This window comes from Coccinella septempunctata, chromosome 1 (assembly GCF_907165205.1).
Source record: "Coccinella septempunctata chromosome 1, icCocSept1.1, whole genome shotgun sequence".
Lineage (NCBI taxonomy): Eukaryota > Metazoa > Arthropoda > Insecta > Coleoptera > Coccinellidae > Coccinella > Coccinella septempunctata.
This window is the reverse complement of record NC_058189.1, coordinates 3,867,006-3,892,246: the sequence shown is the minus strand read 5'-3', so window position 1 is coordinate 3,892,246 and position 25,241 is coordinate 3,867,006. Positions and strand designations below refer to the sequence as shown.

Here is a 25,241-nt window from a genome sequence, read left to right as displayed (position 1 = left end):
TTGATACCAATAAGAGGAAAAACACGGAGCACCTAGTATTAAGGTGGGTTATAAAACATAAAAGTTCAATCGATTACAGACAAGTTTTGAATTCAACTTTTTCTTCTAGCTCCTTTAGTTTCCATAAGATAGATATAGACTGTGCATTCGCGATACATAAGGTATAGGAACACTTTAAGTCGGACACCCTGTACATTTTATATCAATTATATGGGGAATTATAAGCCCTCGCCTCCTAGTATTTTCTCTTAAATTGGGGTGTCGATTTGCAGAAGGTTTTATGTACCATTTTCATTTTCATTACCTACAGTTTTTCATAAGAATGTTTAATCTGTTAGACAAGGGAGTTTACAAAAAACAGTGAATATGCAAGTATTGTTTGGAAATAAACTACTTAAAACTTTTTCTCTATAACGTATCGGAACGATACTTATGGAAAAAAGGGAAAATACAAGTGGTAAAAGGTACAAATAATTGTAATACCCTGAAAAAACCTTCAACACTTGAAATTAGTAAAGAAGCATTTCCAAAAAATTCGAAAATTCTGCCAGCTGAAAGTGCCTTTCCTCTATTAGAATTATTGACGTTTCCATTGTGAATTGAAAGTATATAAAAGAAATAGGATATTTGCATTCCTGAAGATTATAAACATCAGTAATATATTACATACTTCATTGTTATTATTATTATTAGAATAAAAATTAATAATATTTTACATAAAATATAACTAAGAACAATAAAAACGATGATTGAGTTTCAATCACGGAAATATGATGAAAAATCATTGCTAATTCTTTAATTTTTTATTTCAACATTTTCATACAAAAATATATCATTCATAAATTCACGAGTAACAAAATCGGTTGAATTTTCGAAACATTCAGACTTATGTTGTTGTTTCTTCAATCTAGATCGACACATTAAATCAATATATCAAAAATGATTTTCTAACCGGCTTTCCAAACTTTGTTCGTTTAAAATATTCACTTTATTTACCTATTATAAGTAATTCACTATTGCTAGAGATTTCCTCATAACTCTATCGTTTGGCTTTTATGCGAATCATCTTTGTTCAATATTTCTTGAATTTCCTTCAAGGTCTTTCCCCGAGTTTCAACAACGAAATGGGCAGAAAAAAGGGCTGCTATGACCCCGATGAATCCCAATATCCAGAATGTGTATCCAGTTCCTATTGCTTCTTTCAGAATTTTATATAAGTTAGTCAAAAGCAACCCTGTTATCGATGCCAAAATATTGGCTATGGATGTTGCCGGTCCCTTCATTTTCGAAGAGAATATTTCCCCTATTACGATGAAGGTAACCGCTCCGGCCCCAATGCCGAAAGCGAACATGAAGAAGGTCATTGAGACCAAAGGAAGCCACGAGATACCGTCCACAGAAATTCCATGTTTTTTCAAGATGAAATAAATGCCGAACGTGGTCAACGACATGGCGATTCCAGCGTATGAGATGATGAGTAGAAATCTCCTACCGAATCTATCGGTAAAGATCGGAGCTACTAGTCCGAATACGACTTGCGAAAACCCGAGTATTATAAGACTCAAATCACTAGGAAGGAAACCTTCGACTTCCTCGAAAATCATCTGACCGAATCCCATAATGATGCTTATTCCTGAACACTGTTGGAATGAAGCCAGTCCGATTCCAATGATGAGGCTTGTTCTCGCTGATTTACTGGCAATCATTTCCAATAGAGAACCCTTTTCCCCAGCTTCTAGCTCCAAGTATTGCTGTATTTGTTTCAGTTCTTGCTTCACATCATCAACTCCTCTTATTCTTTTGAGCGTCTCTTCAGCTTTATCCTGATCTTTTTCCATCAAGAAGTAGGGCGATTCTGGAATGATTATAGTTATGAGGATTGCATAAATAAGTACGCAGGCCGCTAGAACGAGATTGAACATTCTGTAGGTGGTGTAAGGACCTAGACAAAGGGAAAATAGTAGACCAACGTTGAGGAAGAGATTGAAAGCTGCTCCAAGTATTCCTCTGTTTCTCGGATCGGCCACTTCTCCAAAATATATTGGTAGTAAGGTGAACATTCCCCCGTTAGTTATTCCGCCCAAAATTCTCGCTACATACATCAGCCACATCTGTCTCAGGAAAGCCAACATTATGAAGGATACCAATAGGGGCAGGGTCATGAGTATCAGCGTTGGCCTTTTTCCGATTACCCTGGAGAGTTTTGCGCTGCAGTGAGACCCTATCCACATCCCGAAGACACCTATCGTTATCACCCATACTTGCTCTGTCGCTGTTATTGTCCGTTCTAAAGGATTGTCGTCCAAATTTGCCAATTTGACCAGTACTGGTGATGACCATGAGTAATAGATGCCACTCAGAAATATTCCGAATTGTGCTGTGGAAAAGAGATATGTTGAGTGGAAAAAAAAACAAGTATGTATAAATCAATATTGAAATCAAAATTTTCAGAAATATTTACAGTATTCGTTGGGCCAAAAAAGCTATGTGTGATATCTATACTACATTCAATTTTATAAAATCAGTCGTTTGGCCATAAAATAATTTTTGTAACTGTGGCACGAAGTAAGATGTCGTTGATGTCAATACGATCTTGCCACAACTTTTCAACGAAGATTATTTGAATTTTTGTTTTAACCCTATAAAAATTCCGACAGTGCTCACCAAAGAGAGTATAAGAGGTGCTATATTTAGAATCGAGATCCACTCATTCTAATCATGATAATTTGCAATCAACAATTTATCAGACGGTTTTGAACATATTCAATATAAGTACATTTGCTACACTTGAAATGTCCTCAATGTCAAAACGGCAACCTACTTCTTCCTTATTTCAAAAGGATGTATGTATATCTTTGCATCGTTAGATAGCTGCTTTGATGCCAATTACAACAGTGTACCATACTGTGATGGGAAGTCACACTCCGTTTGATATTTCAGCTAAGAAGATTCAAAAAAATATTCTCGTGTTTTTTTTTCATGTGGAAATTCAAAGAAGCGATGATTTCACCTCGGAAAGTTAATAATATGAATGAATTTTTGTTCTTCAATGATTGAATTGAATTATAATGAAAACCCCATATGAATTCGAGGTTTCTGACGTAAGATATTCATTTTCTCTTTTTGAACTGACCACTAAAACCATTGACAGCGATTTGGGGTTCAAACTATGCAGGAATCTGCTTTCAATAAGATTTCACGAAATATTTTCAAACATTTTTTTGTGTGACGTCAACGTAGAACGTGGCAACTGAAAGTTATGTAATAAGCCAACCCCTTATCGACTGAAATGATGAAGAGAATAGGTTGTAATTTGAGAATCTTGAGTTTTGATTTGTCCAACTTGAGGATATTTTTATAAACACCATGTACATTGAAAATGGTAAAGATTTTTTATTGAAAAGGGCCTCCTAAGCCGATATATTCCAAAGTGTTAGACCAGTGGCGGATTTACCATAGAGGCTAAGTAGGCTGCAGCCTAGGGCGGCAGAATTCAGGAGGCGGCAAATTTGGGGACAATTTTGTTTGTACTAAATATAAAAACTGAAATAGTAGTATTTCAAAGATATTTTAATATCTATCTGCATCTAATTTTCCCCAAATATAAAAAAAACTGAACAAGTAGTGCATATCGATTGAAATTTATTTTGGGAGGATTTTGCATCTCTTCACAAACCTTTTAGGGCTTTCACTCCCAATCTCTGAAACAAAATCAATTAAAAATGAAATCAAAGATTTGCTCCTGCGTGAATTCTTGCACTAATTTGTCAGGAGCAAATTAACTAGAAAAAATTGTTGCCTGACAATGAACTCAAAATAAATAACGTTGAAACTATAATTCTTCGTAACGTTTCGGAGTCTATATCAGACTCCTTCATCAGACGAAAAAATCTACTTTTGAAAATCTTCTGGAATTGTCGCTTTTTTGTCTGACATTAATTGTCAACACTATTTTCCTGTTTCCCTCTTATTTCGGCAGCATTGGACTTCATACTGAAACTTCGTGAGGGTGAAAAATTTCGATGAAACCAGAATCTGAATAGTTGGGATGTGTTTTTTCGGTTCCTACGAAAACACAATTCAAGAAATGTTTGTCCAGAAGTTCGTATCTATGGCTATAAGATCCATAGTATATATATAGCATATATAGCAGCTAGAAGAAACCGGATGAAACATTCGCTAGCTCTTTTTTCATAACTAATCCAAATCTGAAAACAGAACCAGCCTATCGTTTCTAGATTTTGAGTTATAAACAAAAATTGGAATTTTGACGATTTCGAAAAGTTCTCATAACTTTTTTGTGTTTGAAGTTACAGATCTGAAACTTTTTAGTCACTTTTATACGTAGATTCTACTGACAGAATCTTTTTTCCAATTCAAAAATAACAAATTCAATGAAAGTTTGCATTAAAAAAAAAAAGTTCGCCTAATGTTTCGAAATGAAAAAATATTTGGTGCTTGTCAGTGGATTCTACGTTGAAAAGGTTCAAGTTTCAGATCTGTAACTTAATTGACAAAAAAGTTATGAAAACTTTTCGAAATCGTCAAAATTTCACTTATTGCTAATAACTCAAAAACGGTTTTCACCATTCTTTGATTCTCTTGAAAAGAGCTCGAGAATGTGTCATCCGTTTTTTTCCAGCTATCATAGTTCTCGAGTTTCCCTCAGTAGACAACGAATTTTGCCCACTCTGTTCGTATTTCATTGTCAGCGTCAGTTACATTGTGGCCATATAATACATATAATAATAAGAATTATTATTATTATTATTATAAAAGATACAGAGTTGAGTATAAAATACTATTGAACTCTTGAAAAAGAAACATAATAAAAATAGGCAATATTCATCCAATGACAAGGAAAAAAAAGAAAAAACAGAAAAATCCCCAATATGTGCTGAAATATCCTAAATAACACTTGTCCTCCAGATGTCGAACCGATTCTTGAAAACATTAACCGTCGGAGCTCCAACAACATGAGGTGTAAGTTGATTCCAACAAGCGAACACTCGATTGCTCAGGAAATGCTGACGGGCTCTCGTATGGAATCTTTCCCGCGCTAGCTTCATGTCATGTCCTCTGAGATGGTTGGTGTTCAGCACAAAGAGATGCGACAGATCACAGCCGAAAAATCCTTTTAATGCCCTGAACGCCACAATCATGTCCCCACGGATCTTTCGATCCGCGAATGTATCAAGACACGTTATATTCAGACGATCTCCGTAGGTAGGTCTTTGCACTCCATATGGCAACCGTGTAACACGCCGCTGCAAAGATTCGAGCATCTGAGCATCTCGCCGAAGCCATGGATGCCAGACCGGGCCAGCAAACTCTAAAATTGGGCGGATGTAAATTTTATAAAGTGCGGCGACGGTATCTGGATGGCAACCCTTGAAACACTGCTGGATCATGTAAAGTCGTTGTTTTGCTTTATTACAAATATGTAAAATGTGTGGACTCCAGGAAAGGTCACTGTTCACAACGACTCCCAAATCGACTTGGCTCAAACATCCATCTAAGGCACAACCATCAATAAAGTAGGGTCGTCTCGGATTATTTTTGCCCTGATATAAAACACGACACTTGGATATATTCAGAGGGAGCAACCAGTCGGAACACCACCCCACCAGCAAATCCAGATCACCCTGAAGGGTCCGATGACAGTCCGACCTGTTGTACAATTTTATGTCATCTGCGTAAGAAGCGGAGGGGGAGCGCAATAACTGTGGTAGATCGGACACATATAAAATGAACAAGAGGGGACCAAGAACCGATCCCAGCGGTACACCGCTCAGCACTGGCCTCAAAGGGGATGTCATGTTACCAACCCTAACCGAAAAGGTACGATCCGACAAAAATGAACTGATGAATCTGAGTAGAGTTCCTCGAATACCAAAGTGTTCCAATTTATGAAGTAGTCTCCTCTTTGGCACTCGGTCAAATGCTCTTGCAAAATCAAGATACAGAACATCCAACGGAATCCCGTCATCCAACGACTTAGTCCAGTCATTCAGGCATGTCAGAAGATTGGTGATAATTGATCTTCCTGGAACGAATCCATGCTGCTGCGGTGGAATAATGGATCCCTGCAATGCGAACTGAAGAACCTGTCCTGACACTATTCTCTCGAGAACCTTCACCACGACAGAGGTGAGACTTATGGGTCTATAGTTTTCAGCCTTAAATTTATCACCCTTCTTGAATATAGGTGTTATCGTCGATTGACGCCATGCTGAAGGTACAGAACCTGAAGACAGCACACGATTCATAATCGAGCTCAGTGGTCCACTAAGGGAAGATGCACACGCTTTGAGCAGAGCTGGCGAAAATCCATCAGGACCTGGTGCAGATGAAACGTCCAATCCAAGAAGAAGTTCCTTCACCATGGAGTCGCTAACTATGATACTCTCCAAGGATTCGGTGTTTCTGGGAACTTTGATAACAGGCAATGGACCATCTGGTTCTACCGTGAAGGAGGAGGAAAAAGAGCTGGCAAAAATCCCAGCCGACTCAGACTCATTACTTGCCATGGTACCGTGTTCATCAGCGACTACAGGGATCGAGACTTTGCTGTTTAACTTAGATCGCATATATTTGAAAAACTTCGCTCTATTTTCCGGCTTGATCAGATTCTGTTCATAGGTCTTTCTGGCTTGTTTAAGTGCGGCTGAGAGGTACTCGGAGAATTTTCTATGGCGCAAAAAGTCCTGTGTCGAACGACTCCTACGGAATCTCTGCCAGAGACTCTTCTTTGTGCGGATGTCATTATACAAACTACTAGTGATCCATGGCTTAGTAGGACTCTGTTTAACTATTCTTACTCGGGTGTTAGCTTGAAGAATTTGCGTCAGAGTCTCAGAAAATCGATTCCAGGCTACCTCAACATCAGGTACATCGAGCAACGAGTTCCAGTTGATAGCAGAAAGCGAAGCATTCATCCCCTCGTAATCGACCGATTTTATCACCTTGCTCACAGTTCTTGGGCGCTTGGACGATAGTACCTGAATGCTTGTGTTCAACACCACATGATCTGACCTTCCCAGCGGGGGAAGATACTCAATATCAGAGATAAGATTCACGTCATTGGTGAGGAGGAGATCCGGAGTCGTTGGCTGCTGATTTATTCTGAACCGAGTGGGCTGATCCACGACCTGAGTCAGACTGGACCTCTGTAACATCTCAGCAAAAGGAAAGGAAGGGGATCCATTTGATGGGAGCTGACTCATAGGCCAGACACGAATATCTCCAAAGTTAAAATCGCCAACTATCAGCAAGTTCTTTCTTGAATTTGATAGATGTTCTAAATGATTAAATAGATCTTGGTCGTGAGCACAACTTCTAGGACGATATATACAGCCCAAAGACAGCTCCAATTCATCCGACCTCACATCGAAAAACAGGTTATCGATACCAGGGGTAGGTATTGAGTAATGAGAAATACAGTACGAATTAACTATATCATCACGAACATAAACACAAACACCAGCATGGCCAGGAGTTGTTACACTGTCGCAGCGATACATTGTATAACCCGTTAACGCAAACTGCTGGTCAGATATTCTGGGTTGAAGCCAGGTCTCAGCAAGAAAAACAAAGACAGGTTCACGATCACAAACAAGGAGAGATAAATCATCGAATTTGGAATTCAGTGAGGCAAGATTCGTATAAATAAGTGGCCAGATTATCATGTTAGATTTCAGTTTTTTGCGGTCGGTATCTCAACTATTCTAGGAATTCCTTTTTTGTATTTTATAGTTAGGTCGGCTTCACCAGAGGCTCGTCTTGCTTCAAGTTCCCTACGAAGATCCTGCAGCTGCTTAACCTGAAGCGGCGTCTTATCATCATCTATAGAAACCTTTCTATAGTTATCAAAGCTGGTAAGAATCCGTTTATGACGCAGAATATAAGTAGGTACAGCCGAGTTCGAAAACTCTACCTTGATCGGTCTGTGAGCACCCTGTCGCAACCTTCCAAGTCTTCTGGTCGCTATGACATCTCCAGCTGAACAGTCCCTTATTTTTGAAATAATATCAAGAACTGTAGCCTTATCAGCCGCAAGGTCCGTAGACTCAGGAACATTTCGAACAATGAGATTATTAGCTCGCCTTACACGTTCCAATAACTCAGTTGAGTTGACTAACGATGAGGACTCGGAGAATAGTTGCAAAAAATTCAGGGGGGATTCAAAAAGTAGGGAAGGTCTTTTCTTTTTTGTGCCCCTGCTTAGTTACAGGCTCCTAAAGATGGCGCCCGAAAAGCAGCTTTTGATTTTTTTATGAAAATCAATAAACTTTCATGTATTCAATCGAGCAGATATTTTATATGGGCACTAAAAAAAATTTTGGTTCTGTTCGTCTATAATAGAAAGGGGTAGTAAAATCCATCCCTTATTCTTGCTTCGCAAGAAACTTTTTCGATGTTCATATCTTATAATAAAAAATGTATTTTGGATAACCCATTCTCAAAAAATCATCTTGAGATTTTTGTCACATATGTATACTCATTAAAATGATTGTGTGCACAAACGCAGAAATATTCGATATGCACTTTGTTTACGGTTTTTTTTTTCCTGAAAAACCGTGAATTTTCCCAAGAAACTGCTAGAGACCTTATTTGTAAAGAATATGTCGAGCTATTCAAAATCAATCTTTTATTGTGAAATATGGATATGGAAAGAAGTTTCTTGCAAAACAATGTTTAGGGGTGGCTTTTTCTAGCACTTTCAATAATAGAGAAACAACACCGAAAATTTCTACCCCGCATAAAATATCTGCTTGATTTCATTGTTGTCAGTTTCTCGATTCTCAAGAAAAATATTAAAAACTGCTTTTAGGGCTGTAACTGAGCAGGGGGCTCGGAAAAAAAATTACATTAAAGGTCCACCCTAATTTCTGACGATCTTAATTTTTTGCAACTGTTCCTATGGACCATGTTACCATGTATATATGGTGTGCCATACTTAATGATAATAAATTTCTTCTTTTCGTTTGATATAGAATATATCTATTCTATTTTAAACTGTGTGCCTAATTAACCCTTAATTTGGCAAGAGCATTTATAAAAAACCAACATTACTTACTATAATGACACTGTATTTTCAACAAACATGCATGGCGGAAATAGTTGTGGGTTTGAATGAAATGAGGTCTATATATATAATATAGGTACTACATTATGCAACCTGATGCAGCCCTCTACACAGAAGAATACTTGCGTGAATATGGTGTATCTCATAGGATACGGAATCAAATTAAGGGTTAAAAATGATTTGATTACGTTTGAAGAATGTATATCACTGTGTGACTAATATCAATTAATATATCCATTACTTCCCCTCATTAGAAGTTTGTGACTAAATTTTATTTCATTCAGAAATAAACGTTGTATTTCTTGTGGAATCTCATCTTAATCTTTGCGTTGTAAAAATGATCTAGGAACTCGGGAACTGATACATCGATTCCCTAGGTCACAATAATTATGAGTAGTTATTAGGACTACAGTGTACAAATCTCAAAGTTACATTTTCACTGACACAAAAATTGTCATTAATATTTTGAACTAAATAATTATGGTAAGGGCGGCAAAATTTGAATAGCCTACTGGCGGCAAATATGTAAATCCGCCACTGTGTTAGACTATTAGACCTCCCATTTTTACCATTTTCTTCTTAAAAATCAAGATATACGCGTAACATGCAAAGATATACTGCATATGCCATTTGTAATAAGAAAGTAGTGGGCCGTTTCGGGTGTAACCGCAAACTGCAGAGATCTGACAGTTATTTTGTGGATAAAGCTCATTATCGAAACCCCCAACAAGCAAACTTTCCTCTCAGTGATTAGTTTTCCATAATCTTCTAATGGGCCATCGCGGTGAATCACCCTGTATATCTTCCACTCTGCGTCTTTCGGTCGACAGCAGTCTCGTGCATTATTGGCAATAATGTGGAAATATATATGGCTTTTATATTCACGGTGATTCTTCTTCGGAATTTGCTGATTTAATTATGATCCAGAATCCATATAATAAGATGCTTTTTTCTAAATCTTCATATCACAATAGAGATGAGAACGAATAAAAAAAGTACTGCGCACCTCAGGAGCAATGATATCAATTTTTTCTGTATATAATTGTTAGAGGAGAGATGGTTTATAGATATAATATAAATATTTATTTCTTTTGACCTCATTCACCAGAAATGACTCTCGAAATTTCATGTCGAGGAGGCTGTGCAAATTCAATAAAGACAAAGGAGATCAACAGGTATGTGCTTGTTCACTAATTTCCGTTCAGACACTCCTAATCCATCCTCATCCAATCGTCAAACAAGCGATAGTCAACTCAATTAAGTATGTAATCTTACATAAATCAATATCAATTCAGACTTTTACATTGTTGATATAGATAAAAACGGTTACTTTGTTACTTTCAGTATATTGACATGCACTGTTTCTTATCGATTTAATAATAACACTAAAAATTCAGCCGTGATTTTCTTGTGAACTTTGAGCTAACCCGGACTGGAGAATTGAAAAGAAAAACTTGATATTCTATCAAATGTCAAAACTTTTTTGATGCCACTCATCAATTTGATTTCAAAGAACATATCATTTTTAATATGCAATGTGTCTCATCGAAAAGACACCAGAATTGTTTGAGCAGTTGTTTCAAATGTTCGTGCATTGTATCTTCAGTTTCGGAGGATGTTTTATTTGCAATCAGAGCGTTAAAATGCGTCTCCAAGTTTATTTGAATTGAAAAATTCTGTATACTCTGTATTTTTACCCTCAGGGTGTGAAGAATTATGATCCTGTTATACAAAATCAATTATTTCACTATTTATGGAATGTGGCATATCATCGAAAAACACTTTGTGTAGAAACTCATGGTGCCTTGAAATATTTTCATTGTTGCGCTTGTATTATTTGTCAATCTAGAGTTTTCATTGAGTCCCTTATTTTAACATGCTAATTCTTTTGGCGTATTCATAAGTTGATTTTTAATATTCACTTGGCACGTGTAATTGACCCTTGAAATATCCCTGCAAAAAGTAATGCAGAAATGTAAATTCGTTAATGATCTGACCGACGCCGACGCGTTGCGGAGGCTGGTATAATTCAAGTAAAAAGTCTTCTTCAACTGGTAACGAAAATCAAGAATTATCCCCGTTTTTTTTTTATTATATTTTCATTTGGTCGAATTCATCCGCCTCTAGAATTTTTCAAGAAATGAAGTGGATTATTGTGTTATAAACAAATTGAATTGTGTATTGTGGGATCGAGCTATCGGAATATATGCAGCGTAACAATCAATGAATATTGAAAAATATACATATGTTATTCACCTGTGAGTACAGCAACAAACACAAAATAATTTTTCGGGAGTACAGTTTCCGGCATTTTTGTGAACGGTGAACTAACGAATATTCAAACCATGAAGTAAAAATTGATAATGGTTTCTTATCAAGGAATGAAATGTGTATCTTTTACCTTATTATGATGAATGTTCAATAAAACTTACTGATTCACATCTATAACAATACTGTATTTTCGAATCGGCCAATTACCTTCCTAACCTAATATTCATTATTTCAGCGCATGATGAACACCTGCGAAATAATGCAAAGTTGCGTATAATTTCAGATTGTGGTTTACTTATCCGACGCCGAGATTGTTTTTATTATTGTTTGCTGTACTCAATCTGCTGAATAGGATATGAAATGTAGGGTTTTGCACAGAATTTTGTTATAATTATATTGATGAAGTTCCCCATTTCGAATAGATTAACTATATATAAATTATACAGTATGACTCGTACAAATATTTTAACAGTTGAGTGTCTCTGTGATCAGCTGTCAATGTTAGGAACTGTTTGTTTGAATTTTAATCTCAGTATTAGTTAGTTAATCACCGTTTGGTGAAATAGGCCCTGAGTAGATGTGAAAATGTGTTATTTCAATTACACAACTATTTTCAAATATATTTTGACACTGTACAGGTTGGGAAAAATTCGTTCTCTACTGAGGAGATCTCGAGAACTATAAGAACTAGAAGAAAACGCAATGACACATTTCCGAGCACTTTTTTGGAGAAACAAAGAATCGTGAAAACCTTAACCTCCTAATATACTTCGTTTTTGAGTTATTAGCAATAAAAAATGGGATTTCGACTTTTTTGTCTCAGAAGTTACAGATCTGAAACTTGAATTCTACGTAGAATTGACTGACGAGCTCAAAATATCTTTTCATTTTAAATCATTAGGCGAACTTTCGTTTTTTGAAATGTAAACTTTCATTGAATTTGTTATATTTGAATTGGGAAAAATCTTTTGAAAAACTGGGTACTTTGGCTTGATACAACTGTGTTTAAAAGATGCACAGATGCGTAGTGCCACAGATTAAGCTATTTATTCTGAAGGTGATTTTGTTTTTCCAGGGGTGGCACAGCTCATCATGAAAACTTAAATTGGCTATATGTTTTCATCAGGGCTGAATCCAAAAAAATGGTATGGGCAAAAAGTATTTCTTTTGACCTCAAGAATCTACTAAAAAAAATATCAAAGACTCACACTGTATAATTTATACAGCGTGAGCCTTGGATTTGTACGAATATTTCAACAGCTGATTCGTGAGGTCAAAAGAAATACTATTTTTCTTCGCCATTTTTTCAGATTCGGCCATGATAAAAGGATAAAGCCAGTTTGAGTTTTCATAATGAGCTGTGCCATCCTGGAAAAACATATGATGAGTATTCGTTACTATTTCTATCGACACATTTTCAAAATATTTTTTTTTATGCTGTTCGACGTGCTTCTATATTTTCGCATGGCAAAAATTTCCAAGAGCAAAACTACTCTTACAACTTTTCCTGGAACTTTTTAGGGTTTTCACTCCCAAATCAATTAAAAAAATTTAAATAAACGATTTGCTCCTGCGTAAATTCTTGCACTAATGTGTCAGCAGCAAATCAAGTAGAAAAAATTGTTGCTAACAATGAACTGAAAAAAGAACTTTGAAATTATAATTATATATATAGTAACACTTCGGAGTCTATATCAGACTCCTTCATCAGACGAAAATCAATTTCAGAAAATCTTCTGAATTTTTGCTTTTTATTTGACATTAATTTTCAATACATAGAAACAGAGTTTGCATAGAAACGTTGATTCATTTAATTTTGAAATATCCCTTTTCAGCAAATTAATACAAATATGATGTATTCCTACCAAATTATTATTTTGATTCAATAAAATACACGTGGACACGTGGATAGTGTTATTCCAATCCATCATGTGGTCTCCTGTATAAGAACAAACATAATCTGCTATCTGTGATCTATTAGTTTCTCCATTTCAATATTATTTTTATGTTCGCGTTTTCTTATTTCTAGAGGTCTAGACGTTTCACCTGTATAAGTTTTACCACAAATACAGGAAATGTTGTAAATATAATTTTTTTATTTTTGTTTTTTATTTTAAGGTTTCGTTTTTGTGAGTATAAATCTTGAATCATTTTGTGTTTTAAAAACATTTATGTTGAATTTGGAACTGATTCTTCTCATTTCTTCTGAAAGGCCATTAACATAAGGAATTACGTTCAATAAATTTGGTTGTTCTTGACGGTTTGTTGGTTGTTCCTGATCATTATAATGATTTTGGTTAGACATTTTTCTTTCTAAATTTAATATTGTTTTTTCAATAAAATCTGCCGGGTATTGATTATCCCTTTCCGCATTCACTATTTCTTTCACAGCTTCAGTATGTTTTCCTAATCTAAAGAAGGAGGTGAAGCGGTTCACCACTTTCAAATTATGTCGTGTCAGCAGAATCTTGCGTTCGTCATCAGCATAATTGGCTCCGTCCCCGTTAATAGCCTGTCTGGAGCGATCGACTCTAGGATTTTCCATTTATCATCGAAATTCAACTCCAATATCCTCCGATTGGAAATGGAACGAATTATACTTGAAAATGAGAATTTTCTCCTTATGGAAGCTTTTTCCGAAACAGTAAAAATTTAATTTCCATTGTTTCCTGGCGTCGGAATTCAACGATCTAAATTTAATCTTCCTGTGCTATTTATCGCCCGAAACAATTCCAAGTCATGAGTGGTAAACAATCAATTCGACCGTAATAGAAAGATAATTTTTATACAATTTCTGAGGTTTTCCTGAAAGACCGGTTCGGGTCGTTAGCTTGAGGGCAAAATCGATTCCAACAATTGATAAGAAAAATGAATGATAATTTTTTTTCACTTTCCATTATGAATACATTTTCTAGGGAAAAGTCGTCCTATTTATAGTAGGTATGAATCAATTAACTGGAAATATTGTAAGGCGGGCAAATTTTCATATCAGGTGGACAATATTTGTACGAATATTTCAACAGCTGATTCGTGAGGTCAAAAGAAATACTATTTTTCTTCGCCATTTTTTCAGATTCGGCCATGATAAAAGGATAAAGCCAGTTTGAGTTTTCATAATGAGCTGTGCCATCCTGGAAAAACATATGATGAGTATTCGTTACTATTTCTATCGACACATTTTCAAAATATTTTTTTTTATGCTGTTCGACGTGCTTCTATATTTTCGCATGGCAAAAATTTCCAAGAGCAAAACTACTCTTACAACTTTTCCTGGAACTTTTTAGGGTTTTCACTCCCAAATCAATTAAAAAAATTTAAATAAACGATTTGCTCCTGCGTAAATTCTTGCACTAATGTGTCAGCAGCAAATCAAGTAGAAAAAATTGTTGCTAACAATGAACTGAAAAAAGAACTTTGAAATTATAATTATATATATAGTAACACTTCGGAGTCTATATCAGACTCCTTCATCAGACGAAAATCAATTTCAGAAAATCTTCTGAATTTTTGCTTTTTATTTGACATTAATTTTCAATACATAGAAACAGAGTTTGCATAGAAACGTTGATTCATTTAATTTTGAAATATCCCTTTTCAGCAAATTAATACAAATATGATGTATTCCTACCAAATTATTATTTTGATTCAATAAAATACACGTGGACACGTGGATAGTGTTATTCCAATCCATCATGTGGTCTCCTGTATAAGAACAAACATAATCTGCTATCTGTGATCTATTAGTTTCTCCATTTCAATATTATTTTTATGTTCGCGTTTTCTTATTTCTAGAGGTCTAGACGTTTCACCTGTATAAGTTTTACCACAAATACAGGAAATGTTGTAAATATAATTTTTTTATTTTTGTTTTTTATTTTAAGGTTTCGTTTTTGTGAGTATAAATCTTGAATCATTTTGTGTTTTAAAAACATTTATGTTGAATTTGGAACTGATTCTTCTCATTTCTTCTGAAAGGCCATTAACATAAGGAATTACGTTCAATAAATTTGGTTGTTCTTGACGGTTTGTTGGTTGTTCCTGATCATTATAATGATTTTGGTTAGACATTTTTCTTTCTAAATTTAATATTGTTTTTTCAATAAAATCTGCCGGGTATTGATTATCCCTTTCCGCATTCACTATTTCTTTCACAGCTTCAGTATGTTTTCCTAATCTAAAGAAGGAGGTGAAGCGGTTCACCACTTTCAAATTATGTCGTGTCAGCAGAATCTTGCGTTCGTCATCAGCATAATTGGCTCCGTCCCCGTTAATAGCCTGTCTGGAGCGATCGACTCTAGGATTTTCCATTTATCATCGAAATTCAACTCCAATATCCTCCGATTGGAAATGGAACGAATTATACTTGAAAATGAGAATTTTCTCCTTATGGAAGCTTTTTCCGAAACAGTAAAAATTTAATTTCCATTGTTTCCTGGCGTCGGAATTCAACGATCTAAATTTAATCTTCCTGTGCTATTTATCGCCCGAAACAATTCCAAGTCATGAGTGGTAAACAATCAATTCGACCGTAATAGAAAGATAATTTTTATACAATTTCTGAGGTTTTCCTGAAAGACCGGTTCGGGTCGTTAGCTTGAGGGCAAAATCGATTCCAACAATTGATAAGAAAAATGAATGATAATTTTTTTTCACTTTCCATTATGAATACATTTTCTAGGGAAAAGTCGTCCTATTTATAGTAGGTATGAATCAATTAACTGGAAATATTGTAAGGCGGGCAAATTTTCATATCAGGTGGACAATATAAAATTAATAATTTCACAAGAGAATCAATTTCTTTGTGTTGTTTTTCGTTTTCATTTCGTTCCTATCAACATTCATCATCATCATTGCTGTAACCCGTTGCCGGGAATAAATCAACAAAAAGACATAAAGAAAAAAAAACAGACTTATAATTTCTTAGTACTACTTGCGACTGTGTGCCCTCCTGTGACTGAAGAGACCCAACCGTGAACTACAAATCCTTCCACACCCCGGGCATGGATAGTCACCAACCAGATCTGGCCGCCGCTGTATTCTTCTCGATTCTCCATTATAACTTTGCACCATAGACCTCCAGTGTGACCTGTCTAACGCTAGTTGTTCCCAGTTATGATTGTCATTAACTGATTTTAGGGATTGATATCAACTGTATTGAAATACGACAAAAATTTGTCATTTAAATGATTTTGAAATTGCAATGGAAACAAGAGTACATCACGAAAGAAACCATTTTTTAATCTTTACATGAAGTGGAAACAGCGATGATGAACAGTGTGAAACAAATTTGACAAAAAGCTACTTACAAATTGAGTTCTTTATTGGAAGCACAATTAAAGACACAACGTGTATTAAATATTTTGAATCAGAAAAATATTTTGGACTGAAATATGCAAAAAAAAACATAGGATTTATATTTAAGAAAATGAAAGTTACTACTATATCACTTAAGTACTGGATTGAAAAAATCTTTGACTAACGCCACTACATTCTACATAAAAAAGTGTCTATATGATGTTAAATTTGTTTTTCGATATCACTGAAACCAAACAAAATACAGGCACCAACTCAAAGAGCAGAAAAATGAGTTTTCACTTATAACTTGAAAACAAAAGAAGATACAGGAATGCTGTTTTGGCCATTATCTATCTTTTGAAAATCAAGGTCGGAAACGCTCTCTAGCTCTTAAGGTTAGGGAGTTGCCATTCAATTCCATCTAATTTTGCCCATCCTGTACATGAAAATACACAAAAATGTACAACACCCGATCTCTTGGAAAATTTTGAAAATTAGTTAGTCTCTTATTGCATTATTGCTGAAGGTTATCAATCTGAGCACTTATTATAATTTCAATAACCATGATAAATTACAGTACTCTCATAAAAAAATATGAGACTAAAATAAATTAACACGATTGTATTCACACTATACTTAATGATAGATCCTGAATTCTGATTTATACCATTGAATAAGTAATTGAAAGATTTTCAAATTGAGGCTTCACATGACATACATCCCCATTATATAATATCGATGACGTGATCACTCTCATATCAATGATTACGTCATTTGCATGAAGGTCTAAAATTGGGTAATGTCAAAAATAATTATATGGGTTTCTGCAACAAAAATTTCTTTTTTAACAGAAAATTTGCACCATAATGTATATTCCGAAAACATTTTCAAGCCTGGCTATAAATATAATTTTTTCAATAATTTTATATTATAATCCATAGGTTGGTAGATATTGAAAATTGTGAGTGGACAACATGTGATGGAAACTCTTAGAAGAATAACTGAAATAATAGGTATAAAGTTACATTATGAGGAAGGGGTTTCATTCAAACGATGTAAATTTCAGATATTTTCATTTAATATAAAAGATTGGTACAAACTTATCACAAATACAAATAAACTTCAACTAACAATGAATACTGAGTGATGAGGCTTATAATAAGGCTACAGGTCAAGACGATTTGCTTGAATTCTCATTCCTCTTCAATTATATGCATGCTTGTTTTCTTTCATTCGAATTCTGATTATATTCACAAAAACTGAAATGATTCAAACAGAATATAAAATCTTTTCTCTGAGCCAATAAAGTTAACCTAACAAGTGGGGATTTAAAATGACTTTTCCTAGAATGCTATCCACTGCTACTTCATCGAGGCACCATTTTATATATGATTGTTGTGTTTTTGTTTGTGTATCATGCTTAGTATAACATAAGTACTCACATTAATTACATATTTATGGTAAGATGGGAAACATCGCTTTGCTGTATGCTCATAATTTCTACTTCTTCACATAACAGTGTAACAACGCAATATGGTATTAAAGAATTTAGTAATAATAATAATATGTCAGCTTTACTAATGAAAATAATTAGATGCATTACAGAAAACTATAAATAGATCTCATCTAGTATAAATATCTTTATAATATGCTACTCTGCAATTGATTTTAATCATTAACCTCTTAGAGGTTACAGGAACGTAGATCAGTCTTCTTCGACTTTTGAAGTGCTTCTTGAATTTGTTGCAAACTCTTTCCCTTAGTTTCTAAAACGAAGAAGATAATGAATAACGTCGCGAAAATCCCCATGGATGCAAAAATCCAGAATGTGTAACCCATTCCTATTGATGCTTTCAACATTGTATAAGAATTGGCAAGTATTAAGGCAGTTGCAGATGTAGCCACACTGGTGATGGAGGACGCTGGTCCCTTTATCCTCTGTGGAAAAATTTCCCCAATAATTATAAAAGGTATCTGTCCAGATCCTGCGGAATAAGCAAATTTGAAGAATACCAAAGCCGTCAACGGCAACCATGATATTGAATGAACAACGGCTCCGTATTCCTTCATCAGAAAATATACACCGAAAAGGAGGAGAGACAGCGACATGCCCAAATGTGAAAAAATCAACACAATCTTTCTTCCCAAGCTATCTGTTAGTGGAGGGGCCATCAGACTGAATATCACTTGGGCTATTCCCAAGATGATGGCGCTTAAGTCACTCGGTAAAAAGTCACCAACCTCTTCGAAAATTAGTTGTCCAAAACTCATTATGACTCCCACACCAGAACATTGTTGGAAGATAAGTAGCCCGCATCCTATTATGAGTGCTTTCCTTGTTGTCTTGTTGTGGATAATCTCGGAAATGGTACCAGTGTCTTCGGTTTTACAGTGGACGTATTCTCTTATTTGTGACAATTCAGCTTTCACATCTTCTTCTCCTCTCAATTTTTTCAGGACGTTCTCTGCTTTTTTCTCGTTACTTTCTATCAAATAATAAGGTGATTCCGGGACTATAAGAAACATCATGATTATATACAGTACGGGACAGGCGGTTAAAATAACGTGTAACCAAAAAAATGAAAAACTTGGCCCGACGCACAACACGAATAAAATTCCTATATTTAAAAAGGCGTTCATAGCTCCGCCTAATAAACCCCTGTTTTTCGGTTCTGCAACTTCCCCAAAATACATCGGATCGACTGTAAACATTGCACCGCTAGTGATGCCTCCAACTAACCTCACCACCAGCATTAGCCAGAAAGTGTCAGCGATGCAAAATGTTGCGTACGATATTAAACTAGGTATAGTGTAAACGATCAACGCTGTCTTCCTTCCATAATTTTTGGCGAAGACTCCGCTCGTACAGGATCCCATCCAGTTTCCCAAGACTCCAATGGATACCAGCCATCCTTGCTCTGAGTTAGAAATGACCCTTCCCAAGGGATTATCGTTGAGGGATGTTAGTTTGACCAACACCGGCGACGTCCATGCGATGTAAGTCCCGTTCAGAAAAACTCCGAAGTGTGCTGTAAGAATAATTTACATCAGTTTCTGAAAAAAATTTATTTTAACGTGGATTCTTCGATACAGCGGGTCAAAAAAGTAATCAACTTTGTTATTTTAAATGGAACACCCTATATATTTTTATATTTTTGAATTCCTTGTTAAATTTGAATTTAAGTTTGACAACACAATTATATCTGAATTCTCAACGGTTTTCGAGAAATTTGACTTTTTATTAATATTTTGACAGTTTGAGGTACTTACATAAAGGACTATAGCTCCGTCCCTATTCTATGTAATTGATTCAAATTTGGACTGTGTCTAGTGAATAAATGAAACACTCAAAATTTTCTTTTTAAATAACCATAATATATACAGGGTTCACGAAAACATAGATCCATTATCATAACGAAATTCATCAAAGTCTTCATTTTTTCAAAAGGCAACCCATATTTTTTTCTGTTCATTATTTAAAACAACTAAAAGCGAACAAAAAATGTTTAAATAATGAACACAAAAAAAATATGGGTTGCAATTTAAAAAAATTAAGATTTTGATGAATTTCTGTTTTGATAATGGATCTACGTTTTCGTGGACACTGTATATAATATGGTTATTTACAAAGAAAATTTCTAGGGTATCATTGACTAAACACAGTCCAAATTTGAATCATTTACATGGAATAGAGACAGAGCTATTGTAGTCCTTTATGTAAGTACCTCAAACTGTCAAAATATTAATAAAACGTCAAATTTAAGAAAACCGTTGAGAATTCAGACATAGTTGGGTTATCAAAATTATATTCAAATTTAACAAGAAATTCAAAAATGTAAAAATATATAGGGTTTTCCATTTAAAACAACGAAGTTGATAGCTTTGTAGAAGAAACTAAACACATTGTATATTTCCAAATAATTTATGGAGATGCTCTACTTAAAAAGAGGAAAGTTTTATTCGAAACTCTTTTTTGTAAAGTTCATAGAATTAGAGTAATCGACCGCTGCCCCATAGCGCTGTATAACCTGTTTAGTGAAAAATCAAAATTTTAATGGACCCTTAAAAAATTATAATTGAAGTTCCTACAACCAGGCTTAAGTCATCCTTCTTCATTTAAAAGATAGTTGATTTGAAAAACCAGGACACAGCAACATCGAGACGTCCATAATTTCAATAACGTGGTAAATTTCAATAATAAATCAAAAATTAGTGTGTGCACTTTCCTAAGGTCCATTATTTTCATGTTCATCTTGTCTTACTCATAAATATAATAAATAATAAAGGGTAGAGATTCATAAGCATTGCAGTTTAAAATAATACGTTTCTTCAACTGTGCTATAAAAAATTTCACTTAAAGTATACACACAATTTCAATGTTTCTCATCAAGCCAATAACCTGTTGATTAATAAAATTGGTATGCCTAAAGTAATTTTAAAAACTATTTAAGAAATTCTTCTTGGAGAGGTGCAGAAGACTGGCATAAAAATTCATTCAGGTAACAGATAAAACTAATTAATGAGTAACGGAATGAAAAGAATAGGTTCATTCAATCAATTTACTCAGACACTCCCAAATAACAATGGACCATCGAATTATTCAAAGATTTCACACCCCCCTAATGAACTTCTGGTCCATACTAATCTATAGGTACATGAAAGAGTCAAGCGTTTTGTCTTCTTCTGATGACAATCTCTTCTATTACCGGTAACGTTTGGCATATCTGATATAGTTTGAGGTTTTACCTGCATCATACCCCGACCGATGAACAATGATTAAGAAAGAATAGGTTTTGGGAACGACAAGCAGCCCTTCTTTGGAAACTACTAGTTCTTCCTACGAAACGATCAGTCACTGCAATCAGATTGAAAGTGTTAAATGATTTTCGATGTTCCTTTTATCGCTCTGTCAGCAGTGACTTATTTCAATATGAACGATTTCTCAATCTTCTCACCTTTTGATTCTTTGTGCAGTTTCGAAAAAACCGCCTGTTAATTGTAACCCTTAACTTTTTTGTGTAGTTCCTTCTCTAGTTACCTTTAATCATTCGAGAAGTGAGTACGGTAAATTTTAACTAGCTATCAATGCATTAATCTACAAAACTTTTATAGCCAAGTTTTAGTTCTCAACTCGTTCGATATTTTTGAAAGTATCGGAATAATGAGTTTTTCTATTAGCCAAGTATGAAGATTGGACGCCTACAAACAATACATTTTTATATGCGATAAAAGTATTAGTAAATTTTGTTTTAATGATTCATTATCTCATTTTTGTAGAATCATCCAGACAAAAATTCATAAAAATAAAATGTCAATATTCAACCAAGTACTTACTTCAGATCCTCATATACCCTTTGATCAATTATGAGGATTCCCTCTGAATTGACAAAATAAAAATCTTTTGTCAACTATGCTTATCTCATTAAGTACCTGCAATATAATTGAAATTCCATTCGAGATAATATCGCAGCGTACGGCTAGACAATGTAGTAATTCCAATTGTTTGAATAAAAATTTGTTTTTTCAGAATTATCTGATACGTTATTCCTTCATTCAGGTGTAATATTGATTGACATGCATCTTATATAGATTAACTTACATGACTGTCACTTAATTGAGTTTTATATGTTCCGCTATACTTTCTTTAGGGATACAGATAAAACCACAATGTAAGGAGCTAATCATCCTCTGAATATTTCATTGTGACCATTCACAATGTCAATATTCAAAAGTCGAACAGTGAATTTTGGCACGGAAAATGTCGTCTTCTAATCCTAATGAAAAGAGACTAAATGAAATGATTTCATTTCGACAAGTCTCTTAAATTTTACATATTTCCTTCCACATGTCATTGTTCAGGAGGTTGAAGATGGAAATTGTTTACCACCTACGAGGATATATTGAAAAATTCTTAGCCTACTATATAACCGAACAAAATTTCAATGTCAAAATATTTGATTATTCAACATATTCTCCACTTAATTGGATGCATTTATTACAGCGAACCTCCAACGTCTCTAGACCTTTCAAAAACAATGTTTCTTCTTGCTCTTCAAATCAAACCTCCACAACTTTTACTACCTCTTCGTTGGAAGAAAATTTACGTCCCTTTAAACCTCTTTTCAGTTGAGGAGAGAGATGATAGACGGATGGAGCCAAATCTGGTGAATAAGAGGGATATTCCAGTAATTCAAACCCAAAATTACGAATTTTTTGCATGGCAACATGAGATTTGTTCTATATTGTTCTACCCTTATCCAAAGAATCAATCATGATTACTCCATGGCAATCCCAAAAAACTGAAGCAAGAACTTTTCCAGTAGATTTTTGGACACGAAACTTCTTAGGACTTGGAGAACTAGAGTGTCGCCATTCCATCGATTGTTGCTTTGTTTCTGGATCGTAGAAATGTACCCAAGTCTCATCCATAGTAAAAATTCGGTTTAAGAAGTCTACATCGTTTTCAAATCGAGCACAGATCGAACGCGATGCTTCTACCCTTGCACGTTTTTGGTCAACATTCAAACATTTGGGGATCCATTTTGCAGCAATTTTTCTCATGTCCAAATTGACGTAAACTATTGGATGAACGCGTTCGTATGAAATATTCAGTGCTACAGATATCCGTTTTAGCTCAATTTGACGGTCTGATAAAATCATGTCATCATCTTCAATGGAAAATTTACCTATTCTGAAGCTTGCAGTCCAATTTTTCACGGTCGTATACGAAGGACATTGATCACCAAGGGTATTCAGCATATTCACGTAAATCTGCTGACCTCTTAATCCTTTTGAATACAGGTACTTGATGATGGCTCGATGCTCCAATTTTTCGATTTTCACAATTTCGGTGGACGTCTTCTTTCTTTTAATTTATCGTGTAACTCTGGTTTACTTTTTTGGACTCAAACTTCACAATGACACTTCTTATGAGTTATTGTTCGTTGCTATGGTAACGCAATATTTTTTTCATGCATGGAACTGGTCTAGGATAACTAGATACTAATACATCTTCGTGTATTGGTTCAAATATTTCCATAATGAAAATCATTCCATTTAGTGTTTTTTTATTCACCTATCGTTAAGTCTGTTGTACAGTTTGACGATTGGACAATAAAAAACCTCTGCCCTGATCGCCCAGAAAGATAAACTCCTAAGTATCTTTTCAGTAACTAGGAAAACGATGAATATGAGTAGGTATACCCAAAATACTCACATGCAGGTGGTCATCAAATTCAACAGGGAAAATTAACGAGTACTTCATAGAGATTATGAATAAATCGTCCCTTCTTCCCCTTTATACAAGGTGAATCTTGGACTCATACAAATATTTCAACAGTAGATTCTCGAGGTCAAAAGAAACACTTTTTTCCTCCACCTTTTTTTCATTTTCTCCTATCAAAAAGTATCAATTTGGAACAATTATCGACCTGTCCGAGAAACGGCAAAAAACTCTCTGTGATTTACTCGATTCATTCCATTTCTCATTGTATAATAAGACGTATCAAACATAAATCATAGTCAACTCAACGCTTTTTAACTACATATTTACTTTTTTTTAACATATGTGCCATCTGATTTGATTGAAACGTTACAATGAACAGAAGAAGATAAATATCAAACAATATCGTTTTACAGGAAAAGTGAATGACCCTGTCACAAAACTCAGCCACACCTCTCGTAACTCAAAATTATGTACCAGGCGATAAAAATTATTTTCTTCGTCTACTCCACTTCGCAATTTGTCTTGAACATTACGACATGAAATATATCATTTCAAAAATACTCTGATAATCTTGAAGATGTGAAATGGGAATAAAATATGAACATTATTATCATCAAAATTCCTTCCTTACCTGTTAGAACTGCAACATAGACCAGTATATTTTTAGGTATCCATGCCGGCCACATTTCAATTCCTGAACACACTGCTCACTACACTTATAACAACCAAATAATCGTATTCCAGTACCTATTTCGTAGATAAAGACTTATTATTATTATATTAATTTAGAGTCATTCAACCTATACAGGAAAATCGGTTGGAATACCGAAATCGTAACTTCAATGAACAAGCATTCGAGTTCGAAAACAATCTGGAGCGAGGTGGCTTTCGAAAATGAAATGGATGCCACTTCAAACGACAAGGATGAGTCGGAGTCCCTGTGATGATGAGACTTAGCTCAGATTAGGTCGTTCTTCAAAGATACCGGTGTTAGGACGAATCCGGTGAAAAAGCCAGTACCTGTATTTAAATCTCGATCGAATCGATACGAAAATAAAAAAAGAGCCTATAGGGCATTTCGGATTGACGTCACGCCAATGACCATGCATCCACAACATCTATGACCATTATTATCCCAAAATTTTGAATTGTTCGGGTCAATTCGCGAATCCAATTACCGTTGAGGGCGCTACGAAATGAAAACAAACTTTGACGTTTGTCAGTACCTACTTTTTTCGGGATTTGTACGGCCTAACAGAGTTTTTCTAGTAAATCAAGATATTTATCGGAATTATCGGAAGTGAATTGATTGATTTGGTTTCGTAAAGAAAGATCAACATTCTTTGGAAATACTTCATTTGA

At 34.9% G+C, this 25,241-nt stretch overlaps 3 protein-coding genes across 13 annotated transcripts in view; 1 reads left to right on the top strand and 2 right to left on the bottom strand.

The window, feature by feature from the left end:
• Positions 1 to 25,241, top strand: part of LOC123322654 (hemicentin-1) — a 637,965-nt gene that overhangs the window by 357,560 nt on the left and 255,164 nt on the right. The gene's annotated exons all lie outside the window — the stretch shown is intronic.
• On the bottom strand, positions 789 to 11,659 carry LOC123322655 (facilitated trehalose transporter Tret1-like). Of its 3 annotated transcripts, none has more exons than XM_044910630.1 (2): positions 11,521 to 11,659; positions 789 to 2,377 (listed from the first exon to the last, which is right to left on the bottom strand). In XM_044910630.1, exon 2 carries the CDS (start codon positions 2,229 to 2,231, stop codon positions 1,032 to 1,034), a length of 1,200 nt encoding a protein of 399 aa, XP_044766565.1. In that variant the 5' UTR covers positions 2,232 to 2,377; positions 11,521 to 11,659; the 3' UTR covers positions 789 to 1,031. The 3 variants fall into 3 exon arrangements, with proteins under 3 accessions (XP_044766565.1, XP_044766564.1, XP_044766563.1); XM_044910629.1 differs by having other exon boundaries at positions 11,490 to 11,621; XM_044910628.1 differs by having other exon boundaries at positions 11,345 to 11,596.
• On the bottom strand, positions 18,236 to 24,790 carry LOC123322657 (facilitated trehalose transporter Tret1-like). Its single transcript, XM_044910631.1, has 2 exons — positions 24,511 to 24,790; positions 18,236 to 19,683 (listed from the first exon to the last, which is right to left on the bottom strand). The coding sequence occupies exons 1-2, from the start codon at positions 24,563 to 24,565 to the stop codon at positions 18,338 to 18,340; spliced, it is 1,401 nt and encodes a 466-aa protein (XP_044766566.1). The 5' UTR covers positions 24,566 to 24,790; the 3' UTR covers positions 18,236 to 18,337.